Source organism: Tursiops truncatus, chromosome 8 (assembly GCF_011762595.2).
Source record: "Tursiops truncatus isolate mTurTru1 chromosome 8, mTurTru1.mat.Y, whole genome shotgun sequence".
Lineage (NCBI taxonomy): Eukaryota > Metazoa > Chordata > Mammalia > Artiodactyla > Delphinidae > Tursiops > Tursiops truncatus.
The window spans coordinates 58,146,433-58,163,563 of record NC_047041.1 but is presented as its reverse complement, the minus strand read 5'-3'; the positions used below and the strand labels follow the sequence as shown (position 1 = coordinate 58,163,563).

Here is a 17,131-nt window from a genome sequence, read left to right as displayed (position 1 = left end):
CTCACTGAAGATCAACTTTAGGGTTCTACTGTACAGGATAAACGTGACCAAATAAACATATTACAGAAAAGGAATAAAGTTGTGCTTTTTAACCTACTGAAGGCTGACTCCAGGGTAATACAGTTTAGGCCAAATGTGACCAAATAAAGAGTGCCTTGTTTCAGTCTTTACCACTGGCATCTCCGTTGAGGCTGCCTGAAACGAGTTCGGCCTCCGTGGAATTGCTGGATGTGTGTGACCGACTGTCCAAAGCAGCCAAGGACTGCAGCATGCTCAGCAGACTGTTCGAGGTGGGAAACTGTAGGTACTTTTCTGGTACATAACCCACTTGGCCGACTTTATTTCGAGCCTGAGTAAAAGACATGTGACAAAACAGGTTTGCACACACAATTTGGACAGGGTACAACAAGAACCAAAACAAACTCCTGAAAATGTCACAAGAAGGGGCGATATGAGCAAAGGAATATACCTTTACCCAGTCTTCCATATCTCCATCTTCAATCACTTCTAACACCTCATGTTCCTCAATGGTCAACTCATCTGGTTGAGAAGCCTGCAATGTAGGATGGTCATGGACAAAATTAAAAAGGTTAGATAAAGAGCAGATGTGAACTGATCATAACAAAAACTGGGGATCAAAATATTGAAATGATTTTGAAAAACGTATTGAACATAAAAATTTGAGTGTTGTAAAACTATCATAATGAGGTGAAGTTTTACTTTAAAAAAACTGAACAAAATAAAGCCACAACAAAAACTGGAGAAACGGAATCCTCAAGAGGCAATCAGGTTCAGTGAACACAGCACTCTGCTGGAAGTAGAGGACCTGGGTTCTAGCTCCAGCTTATGTATCTATTGGTAAGTTATTCAACTTCTTGATGCCTCCATTTCTTCAAAATGACAATCCTGCCATTCTCGGGAAGATGGGGGAGTTAGTGTGGGATGAATAAGCACAGAACCATGATGATTTGGGAAGCACAAGCAAAGGAGAAAGCCGTGAATTAGAACTACACCAGAGGGCTACCATGGAGGTGCAGGCTGTGAAAATGCAAAGAGCTATGTACATGGATTGACTGATAGCTTGAGCAGTGCCTGGAATTTGTCTGGAATCACCGTAAAACAGTGGCCAAGAGAAGAAAATTGTAGGAGAGAAATGACTGATGCTCCAACTTAACTGTAGAGACTAGGCTGATCCACTTGTGTGCTTCTGCAGAAGTTGCTGTGATTTTTTTTTTTTTTTTTAAATCCCTAACAGCAGGAGTCCACTAGCACCAGATACCTAAATACTACCCCTGAGGCAGTAGAATCTGAGAGCAAGCTCTCAGGGACTCTGCAGGAGGGTTGTAGAGAGAGACTTTGTGACTTTGTTTCATAAAGAGACTTGCCTGTCACATGTAACAGGAGGGGTCTGCGGACATCTTCTGGCTCTTAGTGAACAGCCTTAAAAGCTTTCCCCAAGTCCCAAGATTAGTTAAAACTACTGCTTTAGACCATATAGTTTTTCAGATCTCACAGTCTCAAAGTGTAAAATATCTGCAAATTACACAAGCAAAAGTAAGGCAAGACTCATTTCCAAAGACTCATTTCCTATTTCATGTACGTTTCATCAACCCAGATTCTGGATATTGCTATAACAGCTACTTGAGACAGAAAAATAGTATTGAAAATGGCTGACCAGTCACAGAAATACTCCAGGACAGAATTTTTAGTAGATTACCTCTGATCTCAAAATATGAGGGAAAAAAAGCTCACTGATTTTTGATAGCTTTTCCAATAGAATTTTAAAAAAATTTAATTTTTATACAGCAGGTTCTTATTAGTTATCTATTTTATACATATTAGTGTATATCTGTCAATCCCAATCTCCCAATTCATTCCACCACCACCACCAACCCCCTCCAATGGAATTTTTTCACTAATCTGAAACCACACTATGCCTTGAATATACCAGCAAAAGGCACCTACATAACAAATTCTGTGGCAAAACTTAAAAAGTTATCCAACACAACCAGATTTCAGTGTGTGTGATGGCAAAGCAGGAGGGTTAAGAACACCTTTAAATACAATGCTGCCCTTGTAAAAAAAAGTCATGAAGGTCCATGCGAGTTGTCCAACATTGTTATATAAGCAGACACTAGCTTGATCATACCATACCCAAGCAGTGACCAATTCTTCCACTTGACAAGGTCAGGTCCTTTGCATGACACTCAAAACCCTGTGGTCTCTTGATGCTTTGGCCCCAGCAAACCATTCCCTATTCTCTGAACATACCACGTTCTTTATTGCCTCTATGCTTTTATCAGGCTGTTCCTTCTTTCCAGCAGGCCCTGCTCCCTCTTTCCCATCTGGTGACTAGATTTAGATTACTGTGAGTTCAAGTCCAGCTTCAGTCTGTTTCTACAGGCAAGTGACCATAAGACCTTTTAGAGCCTCAGTTTTCTTTTTTATTCCTATTACAATGTAAGCTCCACGAGGGCAGAGATTTTTGTCTGTGTTCATCAATGCTATATCCCCAAGCCTAGAAAAGAGCACAGCATGGTACATAGAAGGTGCTCACGTACTGATATTTGTTGAATTAATGGGTTGGTTGATAATATCTTCCTTATAGGGTTATTGAAGGGATTAGAAAAAAATATATATATATGTATGATACCGGGTACACAGGACTTCATAAATGGTAGCTATTATTATTACTCATGATTTGATGCCAAGCTTATATGTTTTCCAAGACCACCCACAATGAGCTGGCTGCTTTTTCCTCCTTTTATTCTTAGAAGGCTTTGAGCATCCCTCTAACACTGACTACTGTGGCTCTCAAGTTAGTTGTTTGCACTTTTGCGCTTCCTATTAGAATGACTTACTTAAGGCAGGGAATGTAATTCTTCTCACTTATCCCAAGTAAAGACAGCAAGTAGTCAGTAAATAGTTATTAAATAAACACGTGGTCTCACACTACCTCATGAAGTCCTAATACGCAGTGGCAGCCAGGACCCCAGAAGCAGCCATGCCCTCCATTCCCACCACCATCTCTCTAAATTTCCTGTTTTCTTTTAAAACAATATGATTTTTCCTGATTACAAAAGTAATACATGTTCACTGTAGAAAAGCTAGAAATATGTATAATTAAGACCTTAAGGTAATACAATTTGGTATCTTACTTTTTGGACATATTTCTTCTTACATAAAAAACTCTAATATAATTTTCAATTATCTTCATAAAATTTTGTTATGGTTACATTATATGAATGGTTAATTTACTTAACTATTTCCTTATTGGACTGCCAACTTTGCTATTATAAAGTAGTACTATGATGAAAGAGCATTTTGTATCCAGAATGTTTTTCTGTATTGTGGGTCACTTTCTTAGGATATATAGTAGTAGGGACAAAGTTATGAGCATTTTTAAGGCTTTTGAAACTACTCCTTAAATTTAGCTTTTCTTTGTTCTCACCAGATTAACTTAGGCCTTCTTTGCTGGTCTGGACCATAGGAATCACAACTAGGCTTATAGAGACTAACTCCACTCTAATCTACCCTCTCTGGAATATCTATACCACGACCAGGGTTACCTTATTTAAAAGCCTAGTCTGATTTTAGGACACCCAATGGCTTCCTTCAGCCAGGATAAAAGCCAAACTCAGTCTGATCTACAGGTCTATCTGACATCTTTACTTCCAGCTGCTCTATTTCCCACACTTGATGCTCACACAACACTGAGTTTAACATTTCCTGAACACCCTATTATCTCATCAAACTGTGTCTCTGTATCTGCTGTTTGCTTATAAGGCTCTTTCCCTTCCCTACCTTATCACTGTAACTAGAAAGATCTTATTCATGACCCCACTGAAATGCTACCTCATCTGTAAAATTCCTCAGATGTAATAATCACTCAGATACCTAGGACCCTCTCTGTTTAAGGACCTTAAATTTTAATTCTGGAACTTCAAAGTAAATATAATACTGAGACGGAAGATAGGGAAACAATCCCAACCAAGTTTTATAAAATTTTAAAACACCTTACAAGTATCTTGGAAGATGACTTCAAATTTTCAAAAGGTTATCAAAACAGTTTACATTGGGAAAAAACAAAATCCCAACCCTTTTAGAAAAGAGGAAGTATTGTTAACTTAAATATATAATAAAAGGATGTTAAATGAAAAAAAGTCTGGTAATCACTGATATTGAGGAGTAAATAATATCAGCTTTTGGCTCTCCAGGGATGGTGGTGGTAGGAGTGAGACTGTCCCATGTATGATTTAGATTCTCCTCAGACCCTTCCTCTGCTGTTGTCCCTTAAGCATGGCATTAACATGAAAGGAATTCATTTAAATTAGTGCCATTCATTAAAATGAAAGGGATTCATTTGTTCATGCCTTCCTTACATCATTCATTTATTCATTCCACAATTATTTCCTGAGGACCCACTATGTGCCAGGCACTGTCCCAGGTGCTGAAGACACATAAACAAGGTACACAGACATAGACAAGGTTTCTGCCTTCATGGACCTTTAGTGGACAGTCAGATAAAGAAGTATGAAAACAAACAACATTCAGTTTGGTTGGTGATAGGTGCTATATAGTAAATAAATGAGGACAAAAGGGCAATGGGATAGAGTTGTGACTGGGGAGTTGGCTATGCATTTAGGTGGTCAGGGTAAACTTGAGGAGGCACTATTTGAGCTGAGCCTATATGAAGAGCAGTGGGCGGCCAACCAAGATTTGGGAAAAGACAGTTCCAGGTAGGGGAGCAGCAAGTGCAAAGCTGTCAAGTCAGAGAGGTGCGTAGTGCTTTTGAAGACTGAAAGGCAGCCAGAGTTGCTAACGTGTAGTGCATGGGCTGGGTGGGTTGGTCTGACATGAAGCAAAGGAGATTTGCAGGGGCCAGATCAATCTGGACATTATAAACCCTTGTGAAGAGTTTATTTTTCTTTGTGTGATGGAAAGCTTATAAAGGGTTTTAGGCAGGGGAATAAAATAACCTCCTATACGTACTAAAGATAATTCTGGCTGCGGAGTGGAAAGTGGTAGACAAGTATGTTGGTAGACAAGTATGAAGAAGGGATACCAATTATTAGGGTTTTTTTCTTTTACAGTAATCAAAGCAATGGCCTAGACCAAGATGCGAAATGTGAATGGATTCAGGATATGTTTTGGAGGTGGACTCAACAGAACTGGCTAGTGATTGATGAAGGGAGTAAGGAAAAGAGAGGAACCGGGGAACTGAAACTCAATTTACTTTGAGTAAAAAGTTAATGGGAAAGCAGGGCAGGGGTGAGAGAGATTAAGAACTATTATACCAAATCAGGTTTGGAAGTTCAGGAATCTATTTATCCAGATCCTTGCTTAACCTGGAAACAAGAGGTGGTTATATTAAGGTTAGGAAAGGTAAAGTTTAACAAAACTGCTCTGTCAAGCAATTTTATTTTAATATCAATTTTGAGAACTATTGTAACGGAGGGTCTTGTGTCAGGCAATTGATAAGGGTAAGAGTTCTATTTACAGAAAATTTACTAGATGTCAGGCACTGTGCTAAATGCTTTGCTATAAAAGTGGTATCTCATTTAGTCTTCAAACTAGCCCTATAATATTATCCCCATAACATAGATAAGAAAACCGAGGCTCACAGAGACCAAGGGACTAGCGTGGTTATGTAGATCGTAAGTGTCAGAGACAGTATTTTAACCGAGGCAGTCTGACGTCAGAGCCTGGACTCTTTCCCATTATGTTATGTTGCCTCTAATATGAACTGAACACCAATTTTATGATAAGTACAGTATAAGAGGCTGGGTAGATACAGTTACTTGTATCTTCAGAGTTGTCACAATTTAATGTGAGAAGTATGTTAGAGAAATACAAACCTTATAGGAATAAACAACTTTGCAGGTGAGTGGATAATTTCTTAAGGTGCCAGAAGGGCTGGAACTGCTGTCATCAAAAACATCCATGTTGTCTTCAAACTCTTCTCCTTCTTCTCTTTCGGTATCTGCATTAAGCTAGGAAAAATCAGAAGCCATTGGCTAGCTTGCTTACTTCAAGAAAATGGATGAAAGCAGGAAAAACACTTAAAACCTGATTGTTTCAAAATGTTAATTTACTTATTCAACTGCACAAAGAAAAGTATCTGTTCTGTTCTCACTTGCATTTTTCATGTTATGAAAGGACAGAGTTTTTTTTTTTTCTTTTTAAAACCAAGAGTCGGGCTTCCCTGGTGGCGCAGCGGTTGAGAGTCCGCCTGCTAAGGCAGGGGACACGGGTTTGTGCCCCGGACAGGGAAGATCCCACATGCCGCGGAGCGGCTAGGCCCGTGAGCCATGGCCGCTGAGCCTGCGGGTCTGGAGCCTGTGATCCGCAACAAGAGGCTGCGATAGTGAGAGGCCCGCGCATTGCTATGAAGAGTGGCCCCCGCTTGCTGCAACTAGAGAAAGCCCTCGCACAGAAACGAAGACCCAACACAGCCAAAAAATAAACAAAAATGGACAAAGGACTTGAAAAGACATTTCTTCAAAGAAGATATACAAGTGGCCAACAAGCATATGAAAAGATGCTCAACATCACTAATCATTAGGGAAATGAAAATCAAAACCACAATGAGATACCACTTCACACCCATTAGGATGGCTATTATAAAAAAACGAGGAATTAAGTGTTGGTAAGGATGTGGAGAAACTGGAACACTCGTGCATGGCTGGTCGGAACGTAATATGTGTAGCTGCTTTGGAAAATGGTATGATGGTTCCTCAAAAAGTTTAACACAGAATTACCATATAATCCAGCAATTTCACTTCTATTCTTTCAATTCTTTTCAATTTTAATTTCTATTCTATTCTTTCAATCCTTCCTCCCCAAAGAGTCTGAAAGCAGGAACATGAACAGATATTTGATTACCAATCTTCATAGCAGCATTATTCAGAATAGCCAAAAGGTAGAAGCAACCCAAGCATCCACTGAGATGAGGGGATGAACAAAATGTGGTATATGACAACAGAATATTATTCAGCCTTAATAAGGAAGGACATTCTGACACATGCTACAACAGATGAACCCTAAGGACATTAATATTAAGTGAAATAAGCCAATCACAAAAAAGATAAATACTGTATGACTCTACTTATATGAAGTACCTGAAGTAGTCAAATTTATAGAGACATAAAGTAGAATGTTGGTTGTCATGGATTTAGGGGTTGGAGGACAGGGGAGTTATTTTTTAATTTTTTATTTATATTTATTTATGGCTGTGTTGGGTCTTTGTTGCACAGGGGCTTTCTCTAGTCGTGACAAATGGGGGCTACTCTTCGTTGCAGTGTGCGGGCTTCTCAGTGCTGTGGCTTCTCTTGTTATGGAGCACGGGCTCTAGGCGCACAGGCTTCAGTAGTTGTGGCACGTGGGCTCAGTAGTTGTGGCTCATGGGCTTTAGAGCGCAGGCTCAGTGGTTGTGGTGCACAGGCTTAGTTGCTCTGCGGCATGTGGGATCTTCCTGGACCAGGGCTTGAACCCATGACCCCTGCATTGGCAGGCGGATTCTCAACCACCGTGCCACCAGGGAAGCCCCAGGCGAGTTATTGTTTAATTGGTATAGAGCTTCACTTTTGCAAGATGAAAAGAGTTCTGGAGATGGATGATAGTTATGGTTGCACAAAAATGTGAATGTACTTAATGCCACTGAACTTTATATTTAAAAATGGTTTAAATGGTAAAGTTTATGTTATGTATATTTTGCCACAGAAAAGGGCACAGTTCCTTTTGAAATGTAGCACAAGGAAAATAATTTAACCCAGTTTCAATGTATATTACCCATCATAGCTAAAAGGCATATATTAATTAAAATCGAATTGAGTGTAAAAAATGTATTTGAGTATTGTCCATTATACTAAAATACAAATAATATTTATATGAACATAAATATCTAACAGAGGTAGGCAAAGTAAGAAGAATAAAGACTGGAGAATAGAGGAGATTGGCTTGTTTTTTTATATACCTCTGAACTATAAACTATTAGAATAGGCATGTTTTACTTTTTATTTTTTTTAAATAAATGTATTTATTTATTTATTTTTGACTGTGTTGGGTCTTCAATGCTGTGTGCTGGCTTTCTTTTAGTTGAAGCGAGCGGGGGCTACTCTTCATTGCGGTGCGCAGGCCTCTCATTAAGGTGGCTTCTCTTGTGGCGGAGCATGGGCTCTAGGTGCGTGGGCTTCAGTAGTTGTAGCACATGGGCTCAGTAGTTGTGGCTCACGGGCTCTAGAGCGCAGGCTCGGTATTTGTGGCGCACGGGCTTAGTTGCTCTGAGGCATGTGGAATCTTCCTGGACCAGGGATCGAACCTGTGTCCCCTGCACTGGCAGGGGAATTCTTAACCACTGCACCACCAGGGAAGCCCCTGTTTTACTTTTTAGATTAAAAATCCAATAAAGAAGAAACAGAATAGGCTCAAAGGTTTCTTGGTTTCTAGCTACATATAAACACTTATTTGGCTACTCTTCCCTATGTTTAAACATGCAAAGGCACTAATGCTTACACATTAAGGATATAAGAAATGGAGAGTCAGAACTGGGCCTTACAGTAGAACAATTAATTAGAATACCAAATACCTACTATATGCTGAACACTAAACTAGGCTCTTAGATATGAAATGAAGGATGCTGTCTGCATTGCAGGAGTTCACAACCTAGAGTGGGAAATGAGCACAACCAAATGCTAAATGCACAGAGGGCCCTGTGAATATGGAAAGGGTGAATTGAGAAGAAGGTCAGAGATTTCCTGAGATTCAATGAGTCAAAAAGTATAAGTTGCCTATAATGTCAAGTTCTACTCTTTATTGAGTTAATGTGATTTCTCTTGTGTAATTATCACTGACATTTTAAAAGACTCTCTTCACCTGCTATTTACCTAATAAAATTCTAAAGAACTGGGGGAAGGAGAGGGTTCCTGAAGAATAAATAGTACATACTTCTTGTCACATTTATTGCCTCCATTTCAAAGCCCCTGTAGTAGTCTCATTTATAACTATTACTGAAAATTCTCCACAGCTGAGTGCCTCACATGCCTTATCTTACAAATATTCATGTATGGTCAGTCAGATCAATGACAAAATAGACTCAAATCTTGACCTTTCAAATTATCTCAGGCTTACGATTCTATTATTTTCCAATAGGGTGTCATATAAAAGATGAGGTTCACATGCAGGAAACTGCCGTAAAACTAACTTAAACATATTTATATATACTTGGAAGACATTGCCTTTATATTCTAGTAAAGGTTATAGACATTACAAAAAAACAAAACAAAACAAAATACTCATACATCTATAAAAACTAAAATTAAAGCCAATGTGGGTAGAACATGTTTCCAAAAATATAGCATAAGGAATGTTAATATGTACTGTGCTTTGGCACTGGGAATCAATCCAATACACTTCATTTTGGCAACGTTGTTTGATACTAAACGTTCCTTTCTTTCTCCTTCATTTTGAGTTCATTTTTTGATTCTCATGGAAGGGACTGAAAGGTTGCAGTGACAGCAATAGGGGTCACTGCCACATGCTTTTGCATTGCTCTAGCAGCTTTCCAAAGTATGTCATCTCAGGACAATTTCTTCCTTTTTCCTCTTCCACCCTCTGTAACTTAGCTGTTGCCAATGCCTTCTTGACCCAGCATTTCTAAAATCACATTCTTCCTGTTTCTTAACAACTGCTCACATCCCTTTTCCTTCCTGTCATCTGACAGAATTTTAATCAAAACTATTCTTTCTAGCTGTATTAATATTTTCCCTTTCTTAGATGTTATAAAATGCTTACTCTTATTGCAAGGGCAGAAAAGAACTTTTCCAAGTTGGTTTTAGTAGCTGACCTCCTGTATTCAGCAAAATTATCTCTGAAGGGCTTCATCAGCTTTATGGTCCCTGGATCTGACAGACTTGGGTTTGAATGCTGACTATGCCATTTACTTGCTATATGACCTTGGGCAAATTATTTGACTTCTCAACTTCAATGACCTCATCTCTATAATGAAAATAATTACTTCTTAACAGTTTATCATAAGGTTATCATAAGGATTAAGTGAGGCAATACTTAAACCCTTAACACATGCTTGGTACATAGGAGGTACTTAATACATCATTATTGTTTTTATGAGAAAAGGAGAATATAGATTAAAAAAATCTGGTGACATCCAGCACAGAGGAAGGCAGCTCCCTATAACTGGCCAGGAGAGCCTCTGAATTCCATCTAGACAGAAAAGTCAGCACAGTGAACATCATTCCAGACACAACACAAGTATATTATAAAAAATGATGTTGAAAATATCAGCAAAATGGATTTCTGTTTCCAGGCAAGATGGAATAATATTAGGGACCAGATTTAAACTCCTTCCAGAAACAACTAAAAAACTGTTCAAAATATATGAAAGAACAGTTTTCAAGACACTGGACATCATGTGATGAAAGTTAGTGATCCTTGGTGGATGCGAAACAATTTCCCCAACTTACTGTATGAAAAAAGTTTCCAAGCTGAGATATAGCAGGAGGGAACCCAAGAAAAGGATGGTGGTCTCCCTGAATTGAGGATATGGAACTGGGAATTCAGGAAGGTCAAAGTGGCTAGAGTTTGCTGGGTAGAGTAATGAAGAAATGCATAGAGAGAGCTCTGGAAATCTGCAGAGGTCTCCCTCAAGTCTTCAGCTAAGTACTGATCAGCACATATATGTCAAGAACTACCTGAAGCCAGCAATAGAACCACCCAAAGGATTAGAGGGAACAATCCTCAGCATTCACATAGGTCTGGGAATATTTCCTATTCCCTCTTAACAGAGCAGAAAACCTCATAAGGCACAGGGCATCATGTAGGGAACTGAGAATATCAGTAAGGATACAGAAGACTTGAACAACACTATAAACCCACTTGACTTAATTGACATTTATAGAACATAACAGCTAACACCAGCAGATTATATATTCTTTTCAAGTACACATGGAACATTTACCAAGATATACCATATAATGGGCCACAAAACAAGTCTCAATAAATTTAACATGATTCAAGTATGTTATCTGACCACAATGGAAATAAATTATGTCATTAATAGAAAGGTATCTGCAAAATTCCCGAATATTTGGAAATTCAATAATACTTCTAAACAACCCATGAAACAAAGAAATTAAAAGGCCAATTAGAAAATATTTAAAACTGAATGAAAATAATAACACAGTGTATCTGAATTTGTGTGGTATCTGAATTTGTGTGGTGGCGCTTAAGCAACATGTAGAGGAAATGTTTGTACCAAATACCTATATTGGAAAAGAAGGAAAGTCTCACATCAGTGACCTTAGCTTCCATCTTAAAGAATTAGGAAAGAGCAGGTTAAATCCAAATTAATCAGAAGAAAGGAAATAATAAAAACCAGAGCAGAAATCAATAAAATAAAAAATGGAAAAACAACAGGTAAAAAAGTCAATGAAATCAAAAGCTATTTTTCTTTTTGTGAAGATACATCAAATTGATAAACCTCTAGTAGGATGATCAGGGATAAAAAAGAGGAGACACAAATAAACAATATCAGGAATAAGAGAAGTGATGTCACTACAGATTCTCCAGACAATCAAAGAATAATAAAAAATATTATGAGCAACTTTATGCCAATAAATTTGGCAGCTTAAATGGAATTGACAAATTCTTTGAAAGATACCTATGATCAAAGTCCATTCAAGAAGAATAAGTTGAATAACCCTATCTCTATTAAAGAAATTGCATTTGTTGTTTAAAAAACTCCCACAGGGGGCTTCCCTGCTGGCGCAGTAGTCGAGAGTCTGCCTGCTGATGCACGGGACACAGGTTCGTGCCCCGGTCCGGGAGGATCCCACATGCTGCGGAGCGGCTGGGCCCGTGAGCCATGGCCGCTGAGCCTACGCGTCTGGAGCCTGTGCTCCGCAACAGGAGAGGTCACAACAGTGAGAGGCCTGCGTACCGCAAAATAAATAAATAAATAAATAAAATTTCTGCTCTTTGAAAGGCATTGTTAAAAAAATGAGAAGACAAGCCACAGACTGGGAGAAAATTATGTAAATCATCTATCTGATAAAGGATTTGTATCCAGAATATAAAAAGAACTCTCAAAATGCAGTAAAAAGAAAACAAACAACCTAATAAAATATGGTTGAAAGATCTGAACAGACACTTCACTGAAGAAGATATACAGATGGCAAATAAGCATAAAAGAAGATGCTCAACATTATTAGTGAAATGCAAATTAAAACTACAATGATACACTACTGCACACCTATTAGAATATCTAAAATTAAATAGATTGACCATACTAAGTATTGGCAAGGTAGTGGAACAATTGGAACACTAGTACTCTATTGGAGGGAATGTAAAATGGTACAACCACTTTGGAAAACAGCCTGACAGTTCTTAAAATGTTAAACATATAGCCACTGTATGACCCAAACAAACATACATTCATAGCAGTTTTATTTGTAATAGCCCCAGACAACTCAAATGCCCATCATCAGGGTGAATGGATAAACAAATTGTGGTATATTCATACAACAGAATACTACTCAGCAATTAAAAGAAATGAACTATTGATACATGGAACAACATGGATGATACTCAAAATAATCATTCTGAGTGAAAGAAGTCAGACAAAACAAATTGTACACTTTTAAATATGTGTAATCTATTTTATGTCAATTATACCTCAGTGAAACTGTTAAAAATATCAGTAAAGCTTGGGAATTTTAATGACAACTGGCCACACAGTATTTGAAGATGCTATAAGACCATTAATTAGATAAAAATAGGGCAGTCAGTGATTCACCAGATGCTTAAAAGAAAAAAAGGAATAAAATGCATAGCAATTGAAATGAATCATGATAAAGGTTAGAGGAATAAAGGGTCATCCACAGAGTAAGAAAGTATAGTAAAAAGCAGTGCTTTAGAGGCAGGGATATCTGGGTTCTAATCCCAGCTCTCTCCACTTACTAGCTGTATACTGTTGGGTGAGACAGTTAATTCTTCTAAATCTATCTTCTCATCTATAAATACATTCAGGATGGTTGTGATCATTAACTGAAATAATGTATGAATGTGCCTGACATGGAACCTAGTACAGAATAGATGCTTTACCAATGTGAATTCCCTCCTTTTGGTAGTATTTTAAGCTTAGTTGGTAGAACTGGAGTAGACAACTTATCTTGAGGTTCAGATTAATATTTCTGAACATGTAATATATGTAAGGATCTGTGTCAGGTACTTTACTTGTTATTATGGCCATGGAGAAAGTCAAAGAACATAACACAGCTAGAGACACTTCTCTTAGAAGTGAAATGCTCTACATTTTTTCAATGTCCTACTTTGGTCTTGGCTGTCAGTAAGTGAGAGTGGTTCCCTCAATCTGTGTACACCATTTCAACAGACATTATAGGTAATTCCCAGCACCTAGCAAAGGGTCTCATGAGCAGTGCAGGCTCAATACATGCTTACTGAATTGAATTAAACTGATGTTACTGGGAATTTGAAATGTTAGTTTCATTAAAAGTGTGGACATTTTGAGTATGGAGTTTAGTCCAATAAAAAGATGACTGCCCATTTGGAAATACAGTAAATATAAAAGCAATTGAAGATTGTTGTGTGTTCCATTATTTTCTGCAGTTTACATTTATTTCATTACAAAAATCCATTGTTTCTTTCTTTGGGATTTAGCTCAAGCCAACAAACAGATTTTTGTATTACAAAAACAAAGCCTGCTGGATGCAAGGACTATAAGGCATTATTGAGGCAGATGGGAACCAAACTAGCATCCTAAAGGTTTAAAATCTTTATTCTTGTCTTTCAAACACATATTCAACATGGTCTTCATAATGAGTAGAGTCAGAACTTCTTTCTTTTATTTTTTTTAAAATGATTAAAAAAAATTTTATTTATTTAATTATTTGGCTGCACTGGGTCTTAGTTGCGGCACACGGGATCTTCGACCTTTGTTGCGGCATGCAGGTTCTTTAGTTGCAGCATGCAAACTCTTAGTCGCGGTCTGCGAACTCTTACTTGTGGCATGTATGTGGGATCTAGTTCCCTGACCAGGGATCAAACATGGGCCCCCTGCACTGGGAGCACAGAGCCTTAGCCACTGGACCACCAAGGAAGTCCCCTAGAATTTACTTCTATGCAACTCTGCAAAATGCTCATATACTTAGGGAGGCTACACAACAGAGTAATTGTCCGGATGCCTTGGCATGGTAGTTGGGGGAAGTGGCTGAAGACAAGGAAGTTATGTAAACACTGTCAGCTATAGTTTGAGAATCTAAGGAGGAAAAAAAGAGCAGAAAGAACAAAAATAAACCAACCTCAAACTAAAAATCTCTGACTCAGTAGTTCTACTTCTAAGAACATACCTTACAGAAAAAATCCCCAACATGAAAAAAAATGCATATAAATGTTTTTTTTTTTGTTTTTTTGTGTTTTTTTTGCAGTACGTGGGCCTCTGACTTGTGGCCTCTCCCGTTGCGGAGCACAGGCTCCGGATGCACAGGCTCAGCGGCCATGGCTCATGGGCCTAGCCGCTCCGTGGCATGTGGGATCTTCCCAGACCGGGGCATGGACCCGTGTCCCCTGCATCGGCAGGCAGACTCTCAACCACTGCGCCACCAGGGAAGCCCCCATACAAATGTTTTAAAGAGTATTATTTAGAATATGCGGAGGCAATCTAAATATTAAACCTAAAGAGAACAGTTAAGTGAACACATTCCTGATGGAATACTATAGGCGTGAAAAGGATGATTATGAAGATCAACCATCAATATGGAATGTTAAATAAAAATATACAAAATTAACTTTATTATGATAAATATGTTCAAAAAGGAATAGTAGAAAGAGGAAGGAATTCAATCAAGTTGCTAACAGTGGTGTTATAAGGATGGAGCTTTTGTCATTTTTTCTCTACTGTACTTCCTAATTTTTTATTATCTAGTTATATAACTCTTTCTACTCTACAATTAACATAATTTCAAAATTAGATTGTAAACTGGGTATGGGTTTTTGAGTAAGAGAAGGCAAGAAAATAAGAGAAGGAAAGGCCCAGAGACCAACCTGGGTGTGGGGGCAACGTCAGTTATGCAGTGGAGGGGTCACCCCCACACCCCAAATCTCAGTAGGGGCAGGTCAGAGTTGCACAGCATGAAGGGCCACCCCCAAATCTCAGGTTCAGGGTCAGTGCAGGGCCTGTTTTCATCAGTGGGAGAAAGAAGGGGTCCTCCACTGACAGAACCAGTTAGAGGCCCGGCAAGAAGAAATGATTTCAAAACCAAAACTTAAAAAAAAAAAAACAACCAAAAAAACGTTAGAAGACGGATAGGAATGGCTGGAGGTGAAGGAACGAGGGCAAGTTCTTCAGCCAGAAGCCCCACGAGATTCTGTTGAATGAAAAACCTTGTTGATCGCAAAGCAACTAACTCAGGTTCACGTAAACCAGCTCCCAAACTTGTTTTGAACTTGCACTGCACCCGCATTTGCTGTACAATTAAAACAGCCCTATCAGTATTCCTATTCCGAGAATATGGAGATGAAGAAAAAACAAGAAATTCTGGTAGAGGTTGCATTATTTAAAATACTGACTTACAAAACTGCACTTGGCTTTTCAAGTCCTGGTGCTCTAAATGCAAGGGTTGATTCTCTCAAGTTCCTCACCCTGTGCCCCCCCCAAATACAATTCTAAGACTGGCAAAAAAAAAAAGAAAATAAGAGAAGGGAGGGATGAGTGACAGAAGGGGTGACTGGGTCACTAGCAGCAATCCAATCATAGGAAGCTGTATGTAAACTCTGGTTAACCATCAACTGAATAATTATATCAGTAGAATGCTCTCCGTTTAAAAAAAATTGCTATATTCTGTGTTTTTTTTCCTTCCCAATCCTATATTCTGTACCACAGCATAATACAGAAGGCAAAGAGTTAATATTCGAGTAAATATAGTTCTATCCTTATTCTATAAGGTAAACAGACTCTATATTTTAAAAACACTTACCTTCTATAGGGTACTTTACACTAGTAATGTCTAACAGTACTATTAACCATGTTTTCCAGATGGAAGGGAATTCTAAACCTGATGACTAATGCTTTTGTTGGCATCTATAATGGAAGAAATAATTTGGCCCTCAGAATGTGTATTTATGCTCCCTGCCCCTCGCCAGCCAGCTGTCAGTATGAAGAGATACAAATCCCTCTAAATTATTTCAGGGCTGTCCTTTAAAATCAGGTTAAATAAATATTGGGATTTCATTAAACTATTTTATGCCTACACTTTTCCTTTATTTATATTGTTATATCCCTCGGCCGAAAGTGGGAAGACACAGGCTCCGTAAGAGTGACTAGAGGGAAGAAAGAGTGGAATGGGATTGCAAAATGCTCCTTTCACAGAGGATGACATGTCTCTAGATGAGCTGCTGTTTTGGGAAAGTTGTCAAAAATACCCAATTTATTCAACACTTACAACCAGACTGTACTACTCACTGCCAGACACTATACTAGGGACATCTCCTTCATTTCCTTCCTTCATACTCAGAAGCTTTTCTTTATCTCCTGTTAAAATTCTTCAAGGACTATCTTTAATGACATTTCCTTCATGAGGCAAACTTCTCTCCTCTTTTTCTAGCTGGTATAGGCAAACCTTGGAGTATTATGGGTTTGGTTCCAGACCACCGCAGTAAAGAGATTATCACAAGCGAGTCAAACTAATTTTTTGGTTTCCCAGTGCACATAAAAGTTATGTTTACACTATGCTGTAGTTATTAAGCATGCAATACCATTATGTCTAAAAAAATTTACATACCTTAAGAAATACTTTATTGCCAAAAAATGCTAACCATCATCTGAGTCTTCAGCGAGTCGTAATCTTTTTGCTGGTGGAGGGTCTTGCCTCGATGTTGATGGATGCTGACCGATCAGGGTGGTGGTTGCTGAGCGCTGGGGTGGCCGTGGCAGTTTCTTAAAATAAGACAGCACTGAAGTTTGCTGCATTCATTGACTCTTCCTCTCATGAACGATTTCTCTGTAGCATGCAGTGCTATTTCGTAGCATTTCACCCACAGTAGAACTTCTTTCAAAACTGGAGGCAAACCTCTTAAACCCTGATTTATCAACTAAGTT

The 17,131-nt window shown here is 38.5% G+C and overlaps 1 protein-coding gene across 5 annotated transcripts in view; it reads right to left on the bottom strand.

Moving 5' to 3' along the window:
• FCHSD2 (FCH and double SH3 domains 2) overlaps positions 1–17,131 on the bottom strand; it is a 289,016-nt gene that overhangs the window by 5,354 nt on the left and 266,531 nt on the right. For all 5 annotated transcript variants that reach the window (XM_073808516.1, XM_073808514.1, XM_073808517.1 and 2 more), the window contains 3 exons: positions 5,859–5,993; positions 470–553; positions 172–349 (listed from right to left, as the gene is read on the bottom strand). In XM_073808516.1, coding sequence (XP_073664617.1) covers positions 172–349; positions 470–553; positions 5,859–5,993 — 397 coding nt within the window. The remainder of the gene's footprint in view (positions 1–171; positions 350–469; positions 554–5,858; positions 5,994–17,131) is intronic.